At 39.1% G+C, this 23616-nt stretch overlaps 1 protein-coding gene across 1 annotated transcript; it reads left to right on the top strand.

The window, feature by feature from the left end:
* Nucleotides 1-15846: 15846 nt before the first annotated feature.
* On the top strand, nucleotides 15847-18827 carry LOC103868971 (putative cysteine-rich repeat secretory protein 17). The gene is made up of 2 exons (XM_009147015.3): nucleotides 15847-17294; nucleotides 17504-18827. The coding sequence occupies exons 1-2, from the start codon at nucleotides 16974-16976 to the stop codon at nucleotides 17957-17959; spliced, it is 777 nt and encodes a 258-aa protein (XP_009145263.1). The 5' UTR covers nucleotides 15847-16973; the 3' UTR covers nucleotides 17960-18827.
* The last annotated feature ends 4789 nt before the right edge of the window (nucleotides 18828-23616 follow it).

Raw genomic sequence — 23616 nt, 5'->3', positions numbered from 1 at the left:
TCCATTCCTAGTATTCTTCTTGCTGCGCCTAGGTCCTTCATCTTAAATTCCTGACTCAACTGATCTTTTAGCCTTCGCACTGTCCTCATCTCTTTGGCCGCTATTAACATGTCGTCTACGTAGAGTAGTAAGTAGACCACATCCTCTATGCTTGTGCCCTTCATATACACACACGGATCATATTCGCTTCTTCTGTAATTTTGCTCCACCATAAACGTATGGAATCTATGGTTCCATTCTCTAGGTGATTGTTTTAATCCGTATAGTGATTTTCTGAGTAAACACACCATCTTCTCTTGTCCTTTCTTAACGTATCCTTCAGGCTGCTCCATGTAGACTCGCTCCTTCAAAACCCCGTGTAAGAAAGCCGTCTTCACGTCTAGTTGTTCCAGTTCTAAGTCGTGATGAACTACCGCTGATAGAAGAAGCCTAATTGATACGTGTTTTACTACCGGTGCAAAAACTTCATTGTAGTCAATGCCCTCTATCTGTGCGTATCCCTTAGCCACTAACCTCCCTTTGTATCTTGGAGGTTGATCTGTGCCTGGAACTCCTGGCTTGAGCTTGAAGATCCATCTGTTTCCAATCACCTTGTGATTCTTCGGTCTCTCAACATATTCCCATGTTTCATTTTTATCGAGAGAGGTCATCTCCTCGTCTGCAGCTCCAGTCCACAGCTTCCATTCTTTACTCTTCATCGCATCGTGAAAACTCTTAGGTTCTTCAACTTCAACGTCTTCCGAGCTTGCCAAAGCATATGCTACAAAATCCCCATCTTCAAACTTCGACGGTGGTTTGATGGTCCTTCTTACCCTGTCTCTTGCAAGAACACAGTTTCTTAGATCATCTGTCTGACCTAAAGCGCTTGACGTCTCAGAGCCATCTTCTTCCACTGATTCGTGACCCTGAATTTCTTCTTCCTCAGTAGCTCCACCAGAATCTGAAGTCTCCCCTTCACAAATGTCTTCAAGAACGCTTTTGAAAGTAACTTTCTTCTTTGTGAAGCTTTCATTTTGTTCCTTCTTGGAGTTTGATTTTTCTGCTTCCAAGTCCTTGAACAGCTGATCTTCATTGAAAACGACATCCTTGCTGATGACTACCTTCTGTTCATCAATTAACCAGACTCTGTATCCTCTGGTTCCCTGAGCGTAGCCCATAAAGATTCCCTTCGCTGCTCTTGAGTTTGTTTTCTCCTTAACTTGATGTACATATGCCACACAGCCAAAACTTTTCAGGTGACTGTAGTCGGGGCTGCGACCTGACCACCTTTCTTCTGGTATATCAAACTGGATTGAGGCACTCGGTGAACGGTTTATTACGTATACTGCTGTTGAAGCCGCCTCTGCCCAGTAGCTCTCGTCAAGACCCGTCTCATTCAACATAGATCTGACCTTGTCCATGATGGTGCGATTCATTCTCTCGGAGATTCCGTTTTGTTGTGGCGTGTAGGGACACGTTTTGTGCCTCTTGATGCCAGATCCCTTGCATAACTGATCAAACTTCTGGTTGCAGAATTTCAAGCCGTTGTCAGTCCTAATGCACTTAATCTTCTTCCCCGTTTGATTTTCCACGAGCAATTTCCACTCTGCAAAATAATCAAACACTTCAGTCTTAGCTTTTAAAAAATATATCCATACTTTCTTTGAATAATCATCAGTAAAGGTTAAGAAATATTTAGCCCCTGATAAGCTTGAGACTGTGTTTGGTGATCCCCATAGATCTGAATGAAAGTAGTCTAGGACTCCTTCTGTTGTGTGTTTAGCCTTTGGAAACTTCTGTTTGTGAGCCTTTCCCATTACACACCCCTCGCAGAAGCCTAGCTCTCCTATCTCTTCCTTCTTCAGATAGCCTTTGCTGACTAGATGCCTCATCGAGCGAATGTTCATATGTGCTAGCCTTGTGTGCCATCTCTTGGTGAAGTCATTGCAGTCTTTTGCTGAATTTGCTTCTGGTCGCCTTATAGTTCCTTGGAGATAGTACAACCCGTTGTTGTACTTCCCAGTTAGGACCTTTCTACCCTCTTTGTAGAAATGAACCATGTAGCCTTTTCCAGCGTAGCTGCAACCTGATTGTTCTAGCTGACCATAGGATATCAAGTTTCTTCCCATCTCTGGCATGTACCGAACATTGCTCAGAGTAACTGACGTTCCATCCTCATTGTGGATGGTAACCTTCCCCATCCCTTTTACTGTGCAATGGGTGTTGTTACCCATCATGACCTTGTTACCTTCGAACTCCACCAGTTCTGTTAACAAGTATTTCCTCGGGGTAATGTGGAAAGTGCAGCCTGAGTCTAAGACCCATTCCTCGTCTGATACGATCAGACTTGCAGTTAATGCTATCGGGCCCGGAAGATTTGAAGCCACATTTGCGGAATTGTTTGGCTTGAATGACTGTGGGGTGTTCTTCTTCTCGGGACAATCTCTTTTCCAGTGACTGTCACTGCCACACACCCAGCAAGTCTTATCTGATCTTCCACCATTTTTGCCTCTTGACTTTGATCTGAAACTGCCCTTAGATCTGTTGTTCCACTGCTTGTTGTTTCCTGAGTCATTTCTGGACGATGATCTTCCCCTTGACTCTGTGAAGAGGCCTTCTGATTGTTTTCCTCTGGTGTTGACTCCCTTCTGCTTTAGCTCTAATTCTTTTGAGTATGCAGCTGTCATCACCTCATTTACAGTCAGAGTGTCTTTCCCAGTTCCATATTGTAACGTATGGACCAGTGGTTCATAGGCAGATGGTAGTCCTGATAGGAGTTGTATAGCCTGATCCTCGTCGGTTATCTCAATCTTGATGCTTGCTAGGTCAGCCACCAGCTTCAAGAACTGATCAAAGCTCTCCTCCATAGATTTCTCTTCTTCCATCTTGAAGCAAGAAAACTTCTTCTTAAGGTAGATTCTGTTTGGAAGAGACTTAGTTTGGTAGACCCTCTCCAATGCTTTCCACATTCCCAGTGCCGTGGTCTCATTCATGATCTTCCTTAGTATCACATCACTCAAGCAGATGCTTAGCAGGCTTCGAACTCTTAAGTCCTTCTCTGCCTTCTTTGGATCCTTCTTTACGTCAGCGTCCTCCTCTTGCTTTCCTTTATCCGTTTCTGATGAATCGGTTTCCTCCAGTACTGATAGCAAGCCTTGAATCTCTAGCTGAGCTTGCATCTTGAACTTCCATAACCCAAAGTCTCCTTTTCCATCGAACTTCTCGATCTCAAACTTTCCTCGTGTTGGATCCATCCCGTCCTTGGTGTGATTCTACGTTTCTTGTTACCTGCAGATAACCAAGAGTACAGTACCACAGCCAACAGAGAATATGCAACCGATCTATGAGAATTGAGATTCAATATTCAGATTAAACAGGAGATTAGACTTGAACTTACCTTTCTTATCGCGATGATCAAAATTTATCGCGATCCGATCCTTGTTGACTCCTCTTCCTGGAGAACCAGTAGGTTCTGAGTAGAGGTTTGATCCTATCTTCCTCGATCGAGAACTCCTTGATCCTCTAACCGGTGCTCTGATACCACTTGTAGAAGTACTCGACTCGATATCGCCTTGGATCGCACTTGTGTGTTCGACTCACTTAGTCTTCTATCTCACTTTACTCTCGTTTGTTTGTAGATCGCGACTCTACTCTCTCTCGAAAGAAGCAAGAAGAAAAGAAAAGTAAAAGCGATGACACATAGCAAGTTTTTAGAGTTCCCCAGACCTTGGGTACATCTCCTTCAGGATCGGCACCTGGAATTCACTATCTCTCTGATTCTGTGTGATTACAAGAGCTTTTTTCGATTGACAACAATGGCTATCAGCCAGCGCCTTATATCAACAGAAGATAAGGACGTTAGGTTGTTACGCGGATGTGATCCTATGCGACGCAGACTCTCACTTGCTCTTCTGATTTGGGCCTTCTTCAATCACCGAGGCCCAAGTGTTGGCCCAAGCGTATTCAGCCTTCTTGCCAATCTCACACCAAGTTTTGGGTGTTTGGGTAAAAAACGGACACGACAAAGTTAACATCCAAATATCCGTAAAAATCAAATGTTTTTACGAAAAATATTCTTCATAAAGATTTTACTTTTACGAAAAGTCTTGCGGTGAAATATTGCACTAATTTTGGTTCATTCATCGAAACTAAACACCCGTAGCCCAAGAACACGTTCATGAAACTTTGGAAAGGATGCAAACAAGGTCGCCACATAACGATCGACCCGCGAACGAGCCGGTCGCTACTTAACGACAGACCCACGAACGAGTCGGTCGCTACGTAGCGACCGACCAAGCCATCCAGTCGGTCGCTACATAGCGATCGACCCGCAAATGAGTCGGTCACTACGTAGCAACCGACCAAGCCATCTAGTCGGTCGCTACGTAGTGACCGACCAAGCCATCTAGTCGGTCGCTATGTAGCGACCATCCCGCGAACGAGTCGGTCGCTACGTAGCGACCGACCAAGCCTCTCGGTCGCTCACTACGTAGCGACCGACCCGCGACCGATCAAGCCTCTCGGTCGGTCGCTACGTAGCAACCGACCCGCGAACGAGTCGGTCGCTACGTAGCGACCGATCCATCGCGGACTCGGTCGCTACGTAGCGACTGAACTGTCTCGGACATCGATCAACGGGTACGATCCAAATCCGTGCATTCTCGTCATTCCTCAATGCTAGCTCTCACGTACCGCAACCATATCATTTCTCACTCCCATCGATTAGAGTTATTACTTAAACGTTACGACAAAGATCGCAGAAAGTTTATTCTTATCAATAAAAATCGTGATAAATGTTTCGAATCGAAAGACAGCCCAAAAGGTCTAAAACGCTATTAGAAACCCACTTACGATTTTTAAGGAAAAGCGTATAGATACTATGGCGGATAAATGTTAAGTTTACGCAGATAATCATGAAGATCTAGAAAAATAAAATATCTTCATTTTCGAGTTATGACAGCTTAAGGGCAGAAAGGAAAAGCTCAAACCGACCTTGGAGGGAGTATATAAGGAGTCCTAGGTGAGAGGCAAAGGAGATAAATTTTTCAGAGAAAACTTAGCACTTATAACATTTAGATATCCGGGACCTCTGGAAAATTAGAGTTTCCCTTACTTTCCTAATTTAAATGAAAATCGACAACGTGATTTTCGGTTCCCACAGTTTGGCGCTAGAAGGAGGGGGACTACGGATTACTCTAACTCATAGCCACAAAACGTCCAATCAGATATGACGATTGACGATGGAAAGAACATACGAGACTCGACCGATACGAACGTCATCTCTTCTAAGGGGAGAGAAATGGTCAACCAAACCAAACCTCGCAACGACCTCCTTGTCATCGAGTTGACGATTCAGAACATCGACGTCGTGAGAATCCTAATCGATACTGGAAGCTCGGCTAATATTGTTTTCAAAAACAACCTCGAAAGGATGAAGATTGACCCGCCCGAAAATACGGAAAATCCTAGCCCGCTAGTAAGACTCTCAAGGGAGACCACGTTGGCTCTCGGGTCAATTAACCTCATCGTCAAAGCTAGAACTATGCAAAAAATCGCAGAGTTCCTAGTTGTCGACATACCTGCGTCATACAACGTAATCATGGACACACCGTGGTTGAATCTTATGCAAGCAATTCCATCAACGTACCATCATTGCCTTAAATTCTCAACCCCTCACGGAATCGAAACAATCTGGGGAAACCCAAGGGTATAAAAAGTCTGCTTTGCCGCATAACTTAAACGAAAAAAATCAGATTCCGAGGCCACTCCTAGCAAAAAATTGGCCTATGACAAAAAAGCCCAAGAACAAGACTCGGCAGAACTCTTCTGGCAATTGCGGAAAGCTGAGATTCTAGAAGAAAAGCACGAGCCGACCTGCGAACCCTAGGTATCAGTATGTCTTGACGAAGCATTCCTCGAACGATGCATCCAGATCGGAGCCAACCTCCATGAACCTTTAAGGACTAAGCTCATAACTTGTCTACAAAAGAATCTCCATGCGTTCGCCTGGGCTGCGGAGGATATGCTAGGGACTGACATCAACATAACTTGCCACGAGCTTCATATCGATCCAACCTTCAAACCAGTCAAATAGAAAAGACGAAATTTGGGACCGGAACGCGCCAATGCGCTCAACGACGAAGTCGAAAAACCGCTAAAAGTCGGATCGATAACAGAAGTAAGATATCCGGACTGGCTCGCCAATCCTGTAGTGGTCAAGAAGAAAAACGGAAAGTGGCGAGTCTGCGTTGACTTTACTGACGTCAACAAAGCATGTCCAAAGGATAGCTTCCCCTTACTGCACATCAATCGATTGGTCGAAGCAACAGCGGGAAACAAACTCTTATCCTTTATGGATGCCTTCTCGGGTTACAATCAAATTATGATGAACCCAGACGATCGCGAAAAAACTGCATTTATTTCAGATCGCGGAACTTATTGCTACAAAGTAATGTCTTTCGGCCTCAAAAATGCGGGCACAACTTATCAACGACTTGTGAACTGGATGTTCTCTGAACATCTCAGTAAAACTATGGAGGTCTACATCAACGACATGCTCGTCAAATCCCTCCATGCGGAAGACCATGTGTCTCATCTTGAGGAATGTTTCGCGCAACTAAACTTGCACAACATGAAGCTTAACCCGGCAAAATGCGGATTCACCGTAGTGTCGGGGGAATTCCTCGGTTACCTGGTCACGTACCGCATTATCGAAGCTAATCCAAAACAGATCGATGCACTGATCGAGATGGCTTCGCCCAAAAACAAGCGGGAAGTACAGAGATTAACCGGGAGAGTCGCAACACTTAACCGATTCATCTCGCAATCAACTGACAAATGCTTACCTTTCTACGATATCCTACGGGGGAAAAAAAATTCAAGTGGTCAGAAGAGTGCGAAAACGCTTTTCAACAGCTGAAACACTACTTGGGCACTCCTCCGGTTCTCGCAAAGCATGTCGAAGGAGAACCCTTGTTTTTATATATCGCGGTATCAGCAACAGCTGTAAGCGGCGTCCTGAACAGAGAAGAGCACAATGAACAGAAATCCATTTTTTACATAAGCAAGACTTTGTTGGATGTTGAGTCATGATATCCAATAATGTAAAAATTAGCATATGCGGTCGTAACATCGGCACGAAAGCTCAGACCGTATTTCCAATCCCACACGATCGTCATCCTCACGACCTTCCCTCTGCAGACGATCTTGCATAGTCCAAGCCAGTCGGGAAGATTAGCCAAATGGGCAGTCGAGTTAAGTGCGTATAATATAGAATACCGACCAAGAACGAGTGCAAAATCCCAAGTACTCGCAGACTTTTTGGTAGAGCTACCGACAGCAACCGTGATTAACGAGGAACCAAATTCAACATGGGTCCTTCACTTCGACGGATCGTCAGCTAAACTAGGATCGGGCATCGGAATTTGCTTCACGTCACCAACCAGTGAAATCCTAGAAAAATCGTTTAGACTAGAGTTTCACGCATCCAACAACGAGGCTGAGTACGAAGCGCTCATTGCAGGGCTACGATTAGCTCACGGATTGAAGATACGCAACATCCTTGCCTATTGTGATTCTGATCTAGTTGCAAGTCAATATTGCGGAGAATACGAAGATAGGGATGAAAGAATATATGCATATCTCAAATTGGTCCAGAACTAGCTCAAGATTTCGACTGTTTCGCTCTCACGCGAATTCTCTGTTCCGAAAACGTCCAAGATGATGCTCTCGCGGCCTTGGCCTCGAGTTCTGACCTAGGTCTTAAAAGAGTGATTCCGCTCGAATTCATCGAACACACGAGTATCGGAGCACCAGTCATTATCAACCTCATCGGGGATCAAGACGACGATGGAGAGGAGATCACAGTACAGCCAGAAGAGATATCAGAACAATCCGACTACGTCTGTGACACAACATGGCTGGAAACGATTCGAGCCTACATCATCGATGGAAAATTACCTCCCAAAACATGGGCGGCCCGCAAAATCCGAACCCAAGCCGCGCGTTACGTAACGGTCGACGGGGAATATACAAATGAAAATTTTTTGGACTGCTCATGACATGTTTGGAAGGAGAAAAAGCGAGAAAAGTCATGGACGAAATCCATTCTGGATCCTGCGGAAACCATTCCGGTGGAAGGTTGCTTTATGTGAAAATCAAACGCCATATATACTATGGCCAACAATGATCGGAGAGTGTAAGAAATTCGCACGAAAATGCGAAAAAATGCCAAAGGCATGTTCCGACAACCAGCAGAAGTTTTTTCTTCCATCACATCACAATATCCTTTCATACACTGGGCCATGGACATCGTCGGACCCCTTCATAATTCGAATAAAAAAAGTTTTCTACTAGTCCTAACTGATTTCTTCTCAAAGTGGGTGGAGGCAGAATCATACGCAAGTATAAAAGATGTCCAAGTCAAAAATTTCGTATGGAAAAACATTATCTGTAGACATGGAATTCCTTACGAGATCGTGATTGACAACGGATCACAGTTCAATCTCCACTCGGTTCGAAGCATTCTGCAGAAAATGGAAGATACGATTAAACAAATCAACTCCTAGATATCCACAATGCAACGGTCAAGCAAATACAATCAATAAAACCGTTCTAGACGGACTTAAGAAACACCTAGACGCTAAAAAAGGCAGGTGGACGGAGGAACTTGAGGGAGTTCTCTGGTCACATCGCACGACCCCAAGACGAGCGACGGGAGAAACGCTTTTCGCCCTCGTGTACGGGACAGAGTTCATGATTCTTGCGGAAGTCGAATTTCCTGGGGTCCGAAGAAGATTTTTGCCTGGACGAGAAGAGCTCAACAACGCCACGCTCCTAGACAATCTCGACCTCATCAACGAGAACCGGGATTGAGCACTCGTATGAATTCAAAACTATTAACATGCAGTCATAAAATACTATAACTCCAACGTTCGAAATCGCCGATTCAACGAAGGAGATTTAATCAAAGTCTTCCAAAACACCGCCGAGCGAAACGCAGGAAAACTAGGAGCAAACTAGGAAGAATCCTATAAGATCATAAAATTCGTCCGACTAGGTTCCTACGAGATAGCCAACATGCAAGACATAAAAATTCCAAGAACTTGGAATGCAATGCATCTCAAAAAAATACAATTACTAAACAAATCACTTCGCAACCACTGAACCACGAGATGGCTTGATCTCCGAAAAGGGTACATAGGCAGTTTGTCGGAAGACAAATTCAGCCGTTCCCCCTTTCTAAAAAAAGAGGAAGTGGGTACGTATACGTATACTCATATACTCCTAAAGTTTAAAATATCTGACCATGTTTTCGATATTTTTGAAACTTTTCTACAAACCATGCAAGCACAATCATCTTCGATCCACAAGTTTTATTCGACACCTAGAAGAACTCGCAAATTCACAAGTCACTAGGGAAAAATCAACCTTTGGCATTGCGAGACGTCGCAAAAACACCTAAGAAACTATTTCCCGCCAGACATCGCATAGACAAAATCCTGGTCTCAAACACGTACTCTTTGCGAAGATCCAGACGGTAATGTCTACCTCCAAGTTCGTTGCTGGTCACGTTAAAATCTTAAAACGTTCTAAAAAGACAAAGCCATCTCACGAAGATGACCCTCATACATCTGACACAAGGATAATAGCGTTATAAAAGAAATTCAAAATTTGGTTAGCATTTCCAGGAGACTAAAAAATTGTCCTTGGAGAGATGCTCGATTCCTACCAAACAAGTCATATAAGCTGAGAACCTATCGCGGACTTTAAAAACGGTATGGAATCAGGTCAAAACTGGAACGGGATATGTAAGCCGAGTTAGTCATCGGACCCCCCCCCCCCCCCCCCCCCCCTAAAACCAAAAGTAAACCTAGGTCTTGCCCTAAACCCAACACACTGGTCTTTAACATCTCAAGGTATGATATCAAAGATACGAGATCCTAAAACATGTCTCGTTGCTTATATTCAAACATCCTCAGAAATCCCACGAAGTTTGAACTTTGCGGAAAAACCTCGAAACAGACCACGAATATAACATTCCACTTGGGAGAAAGATATGAGATGACAACTCATAAAACTTCCTCCTACACCAACCAAATTACTCGCATAAAAACGCAAACTGAATATCCATTCATAAAAGCCGCAATGCGGCGAGGATTCAAAGCCACAAACGGCCAGTCCCAAAAAACATAAACACGGCCATACAAGGCCGGAACAAGTACTAATTCAAGATAAAGCCGAAACTTCCATCCGCGGCCGCCAGATCTCCCTTACAAGTAGACAACCTGGCTTCCTCGGCCTGTAAAGACAAAGGGTTTTCGCCATGGAGTGCCTGAACCACCGCCATCCCACCGTCGGTAGTCGCCAAGGCCAAATCCATGCTGCGAATGCACTCAAGGGAGCCTAGAAGGTTGGAGATCTTCGCAAAACGGGCCTAGAACTCAACACGGAGTGCATCCTTGGCCTCCTTGACCGCACGGCTCGCCGACCCTTCACCACTTTTGATCTGACACTGAAGTCGACGTACCTCCGAGGACTTGGTCTTCTTGGCCTTCTTCTCCTTAAGAAAAGAACTCGCCGTTTTTCCAAGGTCCCTCTCAAACTCTCCGATCTGAACCTTGAGCTTAGTTATCTTTGCGGAATGAGAATCCTCGAGAGCTTTCAGGATGGCTTCAGATTCAGACAGTCTGCCCTGCATCTCGGTCAAATCTCTCGCAAGATGACAAACCTCAGAACCGCATTCGCTGATCATCCCATCAGTCAGCAACACAAACTGCGAGATAAGGTAAAACAATTAGAGATGCAAAGCAAAACAGGGCTAACCAAGACCTCACGCTCTAAGAATAAAAACCCAAAGTGAAGAACAAACCTTCCCGCGGAATCCTGACGCCAGATTCAATCCTTCCTGCTGCAAAGATTCCCGGTCGTTGCCCCTGACAAACTTTCTCTTTCGGCCCTTTGGTTGAACAACCGGAGTAGCGCTAGGAGCATGCAACGCTAGGACAATCTCCTTCCTAGCTGGAGGAGGAAGGATTGACTCAGCAGCCTTTTCGTTGTCCTCAATGAGAATCGGAGTCGTAGACGATCCAGAAGGCTGCGCTAAAGCGTCTGGCACGAATGGAACACCCGTTTCAACTTGCGCTCCCGTACCTTGCAGAACCTGAACCTTGGGTTCGTGGGTCGGAGTGACGACCAGAACGGAAGAAGACGGGAGCTCGGCGTCAGTATGGGCAGTTTCCTTCTCTGCCTTACGATGAGCCATCTTCTCTCGGAAAGAGAGGAATCCGGCGACACAGGCTGGGCATTGTCCGAAAGGGTTGACTCTGGCGCCTGGGAGGAGGCCTCAGCCATCTCAGCATCATGACCCTTCATGTCGTTTTGGGAGGAAGACATCTTGAGAGCTAACATGAGAAAAGAAGCTAGAGAGAGCTTGGAAAGAGAGAAATGTGTGAAGGGAATGAAGGATGGCAGCTTACTACTTATAGAGGTAGGAGTTTAAGATTTTGATTTATTATATATATATATTTCTTCATCAATATTTTTCCGCTGAATTTTGGATATAAAGTCGTCCAATACGCCTATCTTGCCTAACTCGCCAAACCGCATGCTAGAATCTCATCGTAATCGATGATTCTAACGGGTTGGGGGGCTAACTGTTGGGGTCAAAAACGGACACGACAAAGTTAACATCCAAATATCCGTAAAAATCAACATGAACGTTTTTACGAAAAGTATTCTTCATAAAGATGACTTTTACGAAAAGTCTTGTGGTAAAATATTGCATTGATCTTGGTTCATGGATCGAAACTAAACACCCGTAGCCCAAGAACACGTTCATGAAACTTCAGAAAAGGATGCAAACAAGGTCGCCATATAACGAACAACCCGCGAACGAGCTGGTCGCTACGTAGCGACTGACCCACGAATGAGTCGGTCGCTACGAAGGGACCGACCAAATCACTCGGTCGGTCGCTACGTAGCGACCGACCAAGCCTCTCGGTCAGTCGCTATGTAGAGACCGACCCGCGTACGAGTCGGTCGCTACGTAGCGACCAACCAAGCCACTCGGTAGCGACCGACCCGTGAACAATTCGGTCACTACGTAGCGACCGACCAAGCCATCCGGTCGGTCGCTACGTAGCGACCGACCAAGCCTCTCGGTCGGTCGTTACGTAGCGACCGATCCACAATCGAGTCGGTCGCTACGTAGCGACAGACCAATCCATTTGTTTGGTCGCTACATAGCGACCGATCCATCGCGGACCCAGTCGCTACGTAGCGACCAAAATGTCTCGGACATCTATCAACGGGTACGATCCAAATCCGTGCATTTTAGTATGTTCCTCAATGGTAGCTCCCACAGACCGCAGCCATATCATTTCTCACTTCCATCGATTAGAGTTATTATTTAAACGTAACGATAAAGATCGCGGAAAGTTTTTTCTTATCAATAAAAATCGTGATAAACGTTTCGAATCGAAAGACACGATTAGAAACCCTCTTATGATTTTTTAAGGAAAAGCTCATAAATACTATGACGGTTTATACTTAGTCCGCAAGAAAGAATAAATGTCAAATTTCCGCAGATAAATGTTAAGTTTCTGCGGATAATCATGAAGATCGAGAAAAATGGAATATCTCCATTTTCGAGTTATGACGGCTTAAGGGTAGGAAGGGAAAAGCTCAAACCGACCTTGGAGGGAGTATATAAGGAGTCCTAGGCGAGAGGCAAAGGAGAAAACTTAACACTTAGAGCATTTAGATATCTGAGAAATTAGGGTTTTCCTTACTTTCCTAATTTAATCGGAAATCGACAGTGCGAATTTTGGTTCCCACAAGGCTTAACTCTGTTCTATGATTCAAATTATAAGGTTAATATAATTTACACGAATAATAAACATTGATACAGAACATAATGAGAACTTCATATTTCTATCATTTATCTATGGTGACACAATGCAAAGAGTTAATGGACCAGGTTTTGGGAAAGATTGACAAGAACATGTACAAATTGGGATGAACCATGGTTTGTTATTGGAGATCGCAATGAAATAACTAGTAATCATAAAAATATGATGGAACTCTGAGACATGCATATAATTTTATTGAATTATCATTTGATGGAGTTTCCAATCCTGAGAAATACATTTTCATGGAGTGGGCGAAGAGGGGGACATGTTATCAGATGTCGACTCGACTGGGCTTGAGGGAATAATGATTGACATAACTTATTTCTCTGTTTGTATGTCGAATATTTAGATATGGTTTTGGATCATTAGCTTCGAGAGAGGATACAATTATAAGGAAAAAAGCAGTTCTGGTTTGACAAAAGATAGATTGGTAACGAGGGTCTCATGTCAATATCAAGAGGATGAATTTTAAGGGATATAAGGCACGATACTAGAATAGTAGACAAAATACATAGATGGCAACATAAGATTTTGGTTTGGAGGAAAGCGGATTCACATATTAGGAAGAAGAAAATAAATATTCTACATAATGCTTTTAGAGAAGTACAAAATCAACACAATAATAACACAAGGTTCTCTCCAGAGATTGACACATCAGATTTTTAGATAACTATGAAAGTGACATGTCAATAAATGAAAAAAGTTAGAAAAACCAATCAAAATATTTTAAATTTACATATCATCTTACACGTCATTTTCAACAATTTGTTGTTTCGTCTACTGCGTCTGAATTTAACTCTCCAACAACTTATGTTCTTGAAGTCACAAATAACTCATCAGCCATGAATATGACTTATCGAGTTCTATCTTTACTACTTGGTCATTAGTTGTCTCATCATCAACTACGAGAAGGAAAACACATCCAAGTTTCGTAAGCTGGATTTTTGAATCAAAGTTAAGAAGTTACTTAAGGTTGGGTGTTGTTGCTCAGTTGTGTATCTACTGATTCTCGAGCTTTCATGGATTATTGTTCTAGCTTGGTTCTACACAGTTGGCATAAAGAAAAAATAATGAACTGTTTCTGCAGTCAACAAATGTATTTTCTAGCTTGGTTCTACACATATGGCATAAAAAAAAAACAAGTTATTTTTGCAGTTAACAGGTGTATCACGGCACATTGCTGGTAGAACTTTTCCTAGACAGAAAGTGTATCTCGTCACATATTGTTTTTAAGGAAAAAAATTGGTCGTAATAACATTAGTTATAGTTAGATACATGATACATCACACATGTTCTTCTTTTCTCCCCTTTTTGTTTCTTGGTCAAGCTTTAAACCGATAAACAATGTAAAATGCATATGCTGGAATTATTGTGTCTTAGTTTAAAATTAAAAGTTGAAAGGGGATAATATATCTAAACTTACTTTGCATTCAATGTCAGCCCAAGATAAATAAATTACTTAATGGTTTAAATGAAACTATCAACAATTTTTCAAACTATGGTTACCTTACAAAGGTATAAGGATTAGAAAAGAGAGGTGGCAGACCTAGAGCAAGAGGGGATGTGGCATTTGTTATTTTTCCACTAATAACAAGTTTTTTTTTAGAACACAAGTTTTGAGTTTATATAAATATATATAAACTCAGCATTTAGTTTTAACAAAATGGTGTAACCCCCAGCCAAAAATAATAATGGATCCGAAGGAACAAATATTTCTCTTTGGTCTTACAAAACGTTGGAAATGGTAGTAAACAAAAAAAATTTGGTGTTACAAAAAAAAAGTAGCGAGCAAATAGTAGAATAAATATAAAACATACATCAATACTATAATAAGTCGGGAGTATATCAGTTCTTTATAATAAATATAAAACATAATATAATATATATGAGATAAATTTAAAAGTAAAGTGGTATTTTCAATTTGAAACATGAAAGAGAAATATACATAAAAGCTAAGACCATATGCAAAATAATTAAAAATGTATTTTGATGTCATGTAAGCATATAAACTATATATTTAAGCTTTGATGTTATCCATTTTAAATAGTTATTTTTATATTTAATACCAGAGTTGATTATATTTATATCTTATTTAAATATAAATTTTATCTATTTTTCTTTTATCAAAGATATAATATATATTTTTAAACAATTGAAAGATCCAAAACATCCCGAGGCGGAGCCCGGGTTATTTTCTAGTGGTTTGACAAAATCATATGAGGAACTGAGGAAGTAATGGCGATCTTTCAGAAACTAAAAGAAGTTTATCATGACGAAAAGCAATATTGCAAACATAAGAGTAGGAATATGTGACATGTAAAGAGATAGTGATGTATATAAGTATTTGGAATATTTCTAAATATTTTGTTATTTATTTTATTAGTTATATTAATTTAGATAATTACCTTTTATTTGTATTTTATATATTTTAGTGATTTTTTTCTATTTTAATTAATATTAGGGTTTTCTAGATTTAAAGATTTTTTTATAAATAAACATTAAAACCTAAAATTGTAATACGACTTTGATAATTAATAAACTAGATTTTGCTTTATACCTTATACATTGTTCGATTTGATTAAATTTATCAAGTAGGAAGTTGATCTAAAGAAGCTATTGAAAGAAACTATTGATCGATCCAATAAAAGGTTTCTAATAACCCTAAAGTTTCTTTATCAGTCCAATCTATTTGTTCGCTGCATCAAATAGAAATACACAATTTTACCACACGCACTGACAAAAAAAACAAAGATGCATTCAGAATAAAAACGCCGTGTTGTATGATAAAGAGGATAATAATCAAGAGAAAAAATACTTAACTGATTCTTATTTATCTCATCATAGTTACTAAGTCGACTCTGAGTTATGCACACACGCTTCTAAAGACGTATAAAGACACAAAACCATTTTTTTTCCTTATTACGAGAATGCTATTTTCAGTATATTCTAATAACAAATTAAAAATAGAAAAATAAAGAGTGATTCGTCTATGGTATCTTGGATGAAAACGATATAGAAGACATAACTTTTCCCAGAAAGAGAGAACTGTAGTTAGTTATTACATGTGAAAACTTTGTCTCGCTTATGTTATGTGCGATTGTTTTTTTTCTTTAATCTCTCTCGCCCTTCTGGTCAAGGACCTCTCCAACATTGCCTCAAACAGCTTTTGGGATACGAAATCACAACTTGTTTCGTTGAATGAACGCCTAAGCAGAGCTCTGTGCTGATCTGAAGCTGAACCAAGTCATTGATGTCATGTTGAGATTTGTTTTGGTAAACTTTCTTTTGATGGTGCAGAGGCAGTGTCGCTTCAATAAGGTAATCAACATTGTGTACTTAATGGTTCTTATTTGGTTCGAAGGTTGCTGACATTTCACAAGAAAGGGCTAAAGAAATATAGTAAGCCGAGCACTAGGTATAAATACTCTACATTGACCAAAACTCAAGGAAACTTCAGGTTAAAAGTGACGGAAATTGCTCTTGTTGCTGACACTAGCTGGTAAATTGATGACATAATTGTCATGTTGTGATAGAAGATGATAGAAGAGAAGCTCTCGGTAATGAACCCTACAATGTCCAACTTCTTACCAAGTTCAGTGATATTAGAATCCGGTCAAGACGTCACTGGCAAATCCTTTGTTACAGAGGTAAACTACATAGCAAACTAATTTAAAAGCTCGGTCTCTAAATCAAAAATACAATTCACCTGAGACTTTGGTTTTCTTATAATGTGGGCAGGAGGAGCTGGCATGGTAATAATTAATTAACAAGTGAATTCCTTCATTTCAGGTTAGCACCATACGAATCGTGTGAATTAAGTCACACCTCTGTTGTTTTTCATTTTTTTCAGCCTTCTTGTCGCTGCAAATAAGTCTCAACCTTCAACTCTTCTCTCCTCTCCATACAAAGTGTAAACTTTATTTTCTACAAACTGACCTTTTCAAACAACTTTCGTATCGGGTAACCAAAAACAATAAACTCTATATAGGTAGGGCATATATCAATTCAGTATCAAAATCACTAAACATCAATCCGAACAAATCATCTTTTATTAAAGGCCACTGAGAAAAATAATACAAAACAATGTATTCTTCATCGTCGACTGTACCAAAACGCGTCATTTTGATCCATGTCTTGGCGATACAACTTCTCCTTATAAACAGCGAATTGTCCTTAAACACAACCAATGCGTATCTCAACCACAAATGCTTGGTTAGTCAAGGAAAATACAAGCCGGGAAGTAAGTACGAGCAACGCTTAAAATTTATCATCAAAAGGTTCTATTCGGTCAGTAACAAAGGTTACCAAGGGTTCGGCGATTCTACTTTATCCGCTATCATCCAGTGCCGCGGCGACTCCTACGGGCCCAAGTGCCACGACTGCTTTGCCACCGCCTTCGCTGCTGTAATGTCACATCAATATTTTTTTTTGCTAAAGCACATCAATATTTATAATTAGTTATCTTTCTAAATTTTTTTATTTTGTAAATAAATGTGCGCACAGCTAATTTTGTTAACATTTAGCATAAGATAAAAACTACTTATTTTATGTTAATTAGTCTCCTGCAATCTCGTTATTGATTGTGGCGTAGATATTTAAAATGTGTATTACAGCTTCGCAGGAGATGTCCGTGGTACAAGGGGAGGATAATATGGTATGACCAATGTCTTCTCTCGATTGATGCCAAATATTCTATTGGGCAGATCGATTACAACAATAATTTTTGTATGTCCAACGCTAAGAAGTTGGGAGGAGATGCATTCGCGTTTATAATAACTTGGAATACTTTCATGGACAATCTGACGACTTTAGCTGTTGATAATAACACTAACAAGTTAACACCATTCTACTCTGCGGGGAAGACGTGGTTTAAGGGTGATATGTTGTATGGAATGGTGCAGTGTACGATAGATTTAAACCCAAACGCTTGTTGGGAGTGTATGGTATTTAATAGCATACATTTTCAACATTGCTTGAATGATAAACGAGGAGCGAGATTTATGAGTAGGAGCTGTACTTTTAGGTTTGAGTTTTACCCTTTTCTTGCCAAGCATGTCCAAAGTATTTAAAGAGCTAAATAAATATTTAACTTTTTGTTTGAATTTTTTTCAGTCAAAAGTTTATGTAACATCAAGTGCTACTCTTTTTTTTTCTTTTTCATGAATGTTTAAAGAAAAAAACAACAAAATAATGAGTGAATAAGAGAGTGCTCGTCTATTTTGTTGCTTTATTCTTATGATTTTATCAAATGTCTTTTAAATTCTTTTCTCATAGTTTTTCATTTTTATTTAGATTGTGATATATGTTACAAATGATCTGGAACCAGAGCCAACAAGGCATTTAATACATCCATACAAGAACAACCATATCATAATTCACATCATGTTCTTGTGAATTGTGACAATAATTAAAAACAATATAACGGTGAATAACTTAGCGTGTCTATAATTTAAACTGTTTTAGAGAAGATTTGATGTTTCAAAATATAAGATGTTTGCAATTATCAAAATAATTTCAACTTTATTGAAAATTGAATGGCCAATAACATTTTACTGCATAATTTATGATAGGAATTTATTTAAAATTTATATTATAAATAATGTCATCTTTTAAAATTAGCCAAAACATCTTTTTCATATACATTATTTGAGAAGTGATTTGCTTATTTGTCATCAACATATTCATACAATCAAATTATATGTTAGTGTGGCTTACAATATTAACGAAATCAATATTAATCAAATACATTTTTGTTGATAGTTAAGTGATTGAAATTTATTTAATTTTATCGGTTCATTAATTAAATTAACAATTAAGTTTTACCAGTTTAATATATTTTAACTAAAATATACCAAAATGCAAACTTATTATAATTCACATATATATATATATATTTAAATATAGAAAACTAGAGGATAATATACATATTTAAATAAATAGTCATTATCATATAAATAATTGATAATTCCTAGCAAATATAATTTTAATTTCATAAAAGTTTAAATAAATTAAATTAAAATAATTAGAGGAAATCAAAAGAAAAAAACTACATATAATTACATTTCTGATTTTCTTTTCCACGATAATTGAAATAAAATATAAAAATAATCAAATTTAAACCATATTTATAGAAAAAAATATTAAAATTATATTAAAATTTATTATTTTTCCGCTTGGCACGGGAAAACTCCTAGTATTATGAAACATATGAAGTATGTTTTCAGGAAAAAACAACTGGTAAATAACTCTATTTCTTAATTACTAGTTTGTTTTTTATACCTATTTACGAAATTCCAAATATATATTTTTAATTTACCAGAAAATATATAAATAATTATGCTTTTGACATCGAATAAATTTATTTTTTCCGCGTTTTATTTATACATAAACTTATTGACATATTTGTTTATTTTTGGGCACAAAGTAATTTAAATTTGACAGGTTTATTTAGATATTTTAATAAAATTGTCATATTTATTTGTTTTAGCCATAAATTAACTTAATTTTTTGACAGGTTTAAGTAGCATTCAATAGATTTATTTATTTTGACCATAAAGTCCTTAATTTTGACAGGTCTAGTTTAGATACCTAGATTTATTTATTCTTTGACCACATATTTTTTTAATTTTACAGATTTATTTTAAATTTATTAAATTTATTTTACCCTTTGGTCACATATTTATTTAATTTTGATATATTTAATTAAGATCTGATAATTTATCTACTCTTTTACCACATATTTAATTACAACTAGGCTATACTTTCTTGCTCATGCACATTTATAAATATTTATAAAGTAAATATATTATAATAATTGATTGATAATTTACTTTTAATTCTAAATTATTTTTATAATTTATGTTATATTTTAATTAGACATTGCTTTTATTATCACTTGGTATTGAATTTCATACACTTCTCAAAATTCAGCTATTATACTTTTCGTTCTAAATAGATTAAATTTTGATAAAATTTTCTATTTTGAATCTAGGTTGGCTGTTGTCTTATAAAACAATATGTTCTTATTTTAGTTATATCTTTTGGATATAATGAATTGGATTAGTCTAATTACTTGTTTTTGAGTTTATTGAGTTATATATAATTTCATACTACATGTGTAAGTATATTTTTGTAATTTTTTTAATAATTTGATATAAGATGCTTTAAAAAAGACATTAAAAATAATGTGATGATCAGTAGAAAGTTGCATAAATATATAACTAACAGATTTTTGAAAGCTTTTGAAACTTATCGATATTTACAATAGTTAAAATATTTTATAACTTCTAAGTAATTTTATAGGGATAATTTGTAAAATACTCTATTATTAGTTTCAAATTTGGAAACTACATCTTCTATTTTATTTTTTGAAAACTACACTTTCTTAATTGTAAATTGATATTTTTATCCAGATTAGATATTTCAATAATTGAAATTTAGATTCAAAACTAATAATAATAATAATATTTATATTTAAGATAAATCTGTTTGTTGCTTAGATAAATATGTACTTGAAGTCACTTAATCTCTTAATATTATTTATTACACAAACACAGCTTTGCGTACTTTACGTAATTTAATTTTCAGTGATGTTACCACTGTATTAACTCTTACTTTACTATCTATGTTATTGGAACAGAGTTTGAAGTCACGCATAGAGAATTAGTACTTGAAGTCACGTAACCTTTTAATTAGGCAACTATTTTACTGCGTACGAAATGTCAAAATTCTGCTCAGCGTTGCTTAATACATCACATACTTTTTTCTTGATCCTGTAGGGGTTGGAAGTTAGCACGGAAACTTGCAATTAAAATATATTGTAAAGCGTGTCTTTATTCATCAACCAATGTGGTATTTATACAAAGAGAATGTAGTAAGGTAAGGAGGAATAGGAATATTAGCATTCTCCTAAATCCCTTGTATATAGGAATATATCCATATATATCATTAACCCTTTACCCCCCCCTCAAGTTGGTAATGACATATCTCGAATTCCCAACTTGGATAGCAAATGATGAAATGTCGGGGTACGCAAGGCTTTAGTAAGCAAGTCCGCAGGCTGGTTCTTCATTGTAATATGCTAACCGGAGCTTCTAGTTCTAGTGGTAAAGGGCTTACAGCTGTGAGTACCGCCACCTGGGTTCGAATCCCGGCCACTGGGGAATTAACATTTCGGCATCGCCAGGGACAGAGGACCGACACGTGGCAACACGTGACTAGTCTGGATCACTTCTGTGGAGCCAAGATACTTCTGTATAATTCAAAAAAAAATGCTCAATAGTAATAAGCTTGTCTTTTACGGAGTCACACACATAATGACAATCATTCTCGACATGCTTGGTACGCTCATGGAATACCGGGTTCTTGGCCATATGTATTGCCTATTGACTGTCACAAAAGAGACACATATGTTGAGGATGAGTGAAGCCGAAGTGATGTAGAAAACGTTTGAGCCATTTTAACTCGCATGTTGTATCTGCCATTGATCTATACGCGGCCTCAGCCGAAGAACGAGACAATGTGCGTTGCTTCTTCATTTTCCAAGATACAAGAGAATCACCAAGAAGAACAACATACGCACTAAGAGATCGACGCGTCAGAGGGCAAGCCGACCAGTCAGAATCATAATATGCCGTGAGAATGAGATTAGCATCAGAGGATAGCATTATACCTTGGTCTGGACAGCCTTTTAAATAACGAATCACCCGCAAGGCTGCTATCGAGTGATCCTCTAGCGGCTTATGCATAAATTGTGATAGGATATGAACAATGTAGTTTAGTTCTGGACGCGTGAAAGTAAGATAAATCAGGCGGCCTACTAGTTGTTGGTATTTGCCTGGATCTTGAAGGTGCATACCTTTTGCTAATGCTAGTTTATGATTCAGTTCTGTAGGAACCGAAGCTGGTTTCACACCAAGTAAGCCACACTCTGTTATTATATCAAGAGCATACTTTCGTTGAGACACAAATATTCCTTCAGGACCACTTGCAATCTCTAAGCCAAGAAAATATTTCAACTTGCCCAGATCATTCATCTTGAAACACCGGTGTAGATAGTTGTTGAATCTTTGAATGGTAGCAATATCGTTTCCTGCGATAATAAAATCGTCTACATAGACCAAGATATGAATACATATATTTGCTTCCATGAAAGAGAACAGAGAATAATCCTCATAACTCTGAACAAACCCAAATGATTTGAGAGCTTTGCTGAGTTTGGAAAACCAGCACAGAGGAGATTGTTTAAGACCATATAGAGATTTCCGTAGACGGCAAACCTTGGATGGATCATCAGCTTTAAAACCAGGAGGAAGTTCCATGTAGATTTCTTCTTCGAGATCACCATGAAGAAAAGCATTATGAACATCCATCTGATGAATCTCCCATCTCTTAGCGGCTGCGAGTTTGAGATGAAACCGAACAGTATTCATGTTAGCTACTGGAGCAAAAGTATCTTTGTAATCCAGTCCTTCTTTCTGTCGATTCCCACGAGTCACTTGTCGATCTTTAGGGCGTTCAAGTGTTCCATCAGCTCTGTATTTATTAGTATAAATACAGCCACAACCGATGGCTTTCTTTTCAGGTGGTAGCACGGTGACATCCCATGTATGGTTTTCTTCCAAAGCTGTTACCTCTGTTTTCATTGCTCCATTGAACCGTGGATCATTGACTGCTTCCTTAAAGTTTTTAGGAACGTTGTCTGTAGTGATCTTGGCTAGAAACGCCTGGTGTTTATCATTAGAAACAGAGGTAGAAGAATAGTCAGAGAGAGGATACAATGTCTTACCTGGAACCGTTGGAGGAGAACTCTGATTTGATGAAGTGTGAACGTGAGAAGGGTTTGTAGTTGCAGCATTAGTGAGAAAATTCTTCAAGAGAACTGATGGCTTCTTTGTGCGATGACCACGACCAAGGAGGTCAAGAAGACCTGGAGAAGAACTTGATATAGATGATTCAGTCTCAGTAGATTTTGCTGGTGATGTAGAAGGAGAGGGTAATGGTGCAGGAGATGATATCACAGGTATCATTGGTACCCCCGAATCAACCGTAGGAAACAGAGAAGTTGCAGAAGGTATGGTAGGTGGAGAAGTCGAGGGAACAACCAAAGGTGTTGGAACCGTAGAGTCATTCGTAGGTGTGATAGAATCAGGGTTCAGTGTTTGCTGCGGTTGCTCTTGTTGATTGATTTTATCAACCAGTCATCGATGGAAAAGTCAGGTCGTGAAACGGGTGGAGTAACACATACATAGTGTTCAATACCCGGAAACGGATCTTCAAAAAATACCACATCTCGACTGATAATAAACTCATTTGACTCCAAGTCATACAATCGCCAAGCTTTCTTGCCAAAGGGGTAACCGATAAAGAGACACTTGCGACTTCTTGTAGCGAATTTATCTCTATCTCGAGGTCGTTGATGGGCATAGCAGAGACAGCCAAACACCCGTAATTGCTCATATATAGGAGGACGGCCATGGAGAACTTCATAAGGTGTTTTCCCATTAAGAACATTAGTTAGTGTCCGGTTTATGATGTGAGCTGCAGCTACGATACTCTCTCCCCAAAACTCAATAGGTAAGCGAGACTGGAACATACAAGCTCGAGCCACATTTAATATATACATGTGTTTTCTTTCCACTCGACCGTTCTGTTGCGGTGTGTATGTGCAAGAAGTTTGATGCACAATGCCGGTTTCACGAAAGTAAGATGCAAGGGTCATGAACTC

Source organism: Brassica rapa, chromosome A05 (genome assembly GCF_000309985.2).
Source record: "Brassica rapa cultivar Chiifu-401-42 chromosome A05, CAAS_Brap_v3.01, whole genome shotgun sequence".
Taxonomy (NCBI): domain Eukaryota; kingdom Viridiplantae; phylum Streptophyta; class Magnoliopsida; order Brassicales; family Brassicaceae; genus Brassica; species Brassica rapa.
This window is presented reverse-complemented; position numbering and strand designations above follow the sequence as displayed.

What these genes read in the sequence shown, in the direction of transcription:
- LOC103868971 (XM_009147015.3), top strand. Translation starts at nt 16,974, where the DNA reads ATGTATTCTTCATCGTCGACTGTACCAAAACGCGTCATTTTGATCCAT. An exon ending in TTGCCACCGCCTTCGCTGCT is followed by an intron (nt 17,295 to 17,503) that starts GTAATGTCACAT and finishes TGTGTATTACAG; the next exon opens with CTTCGCAGGAGATGTCCGTG.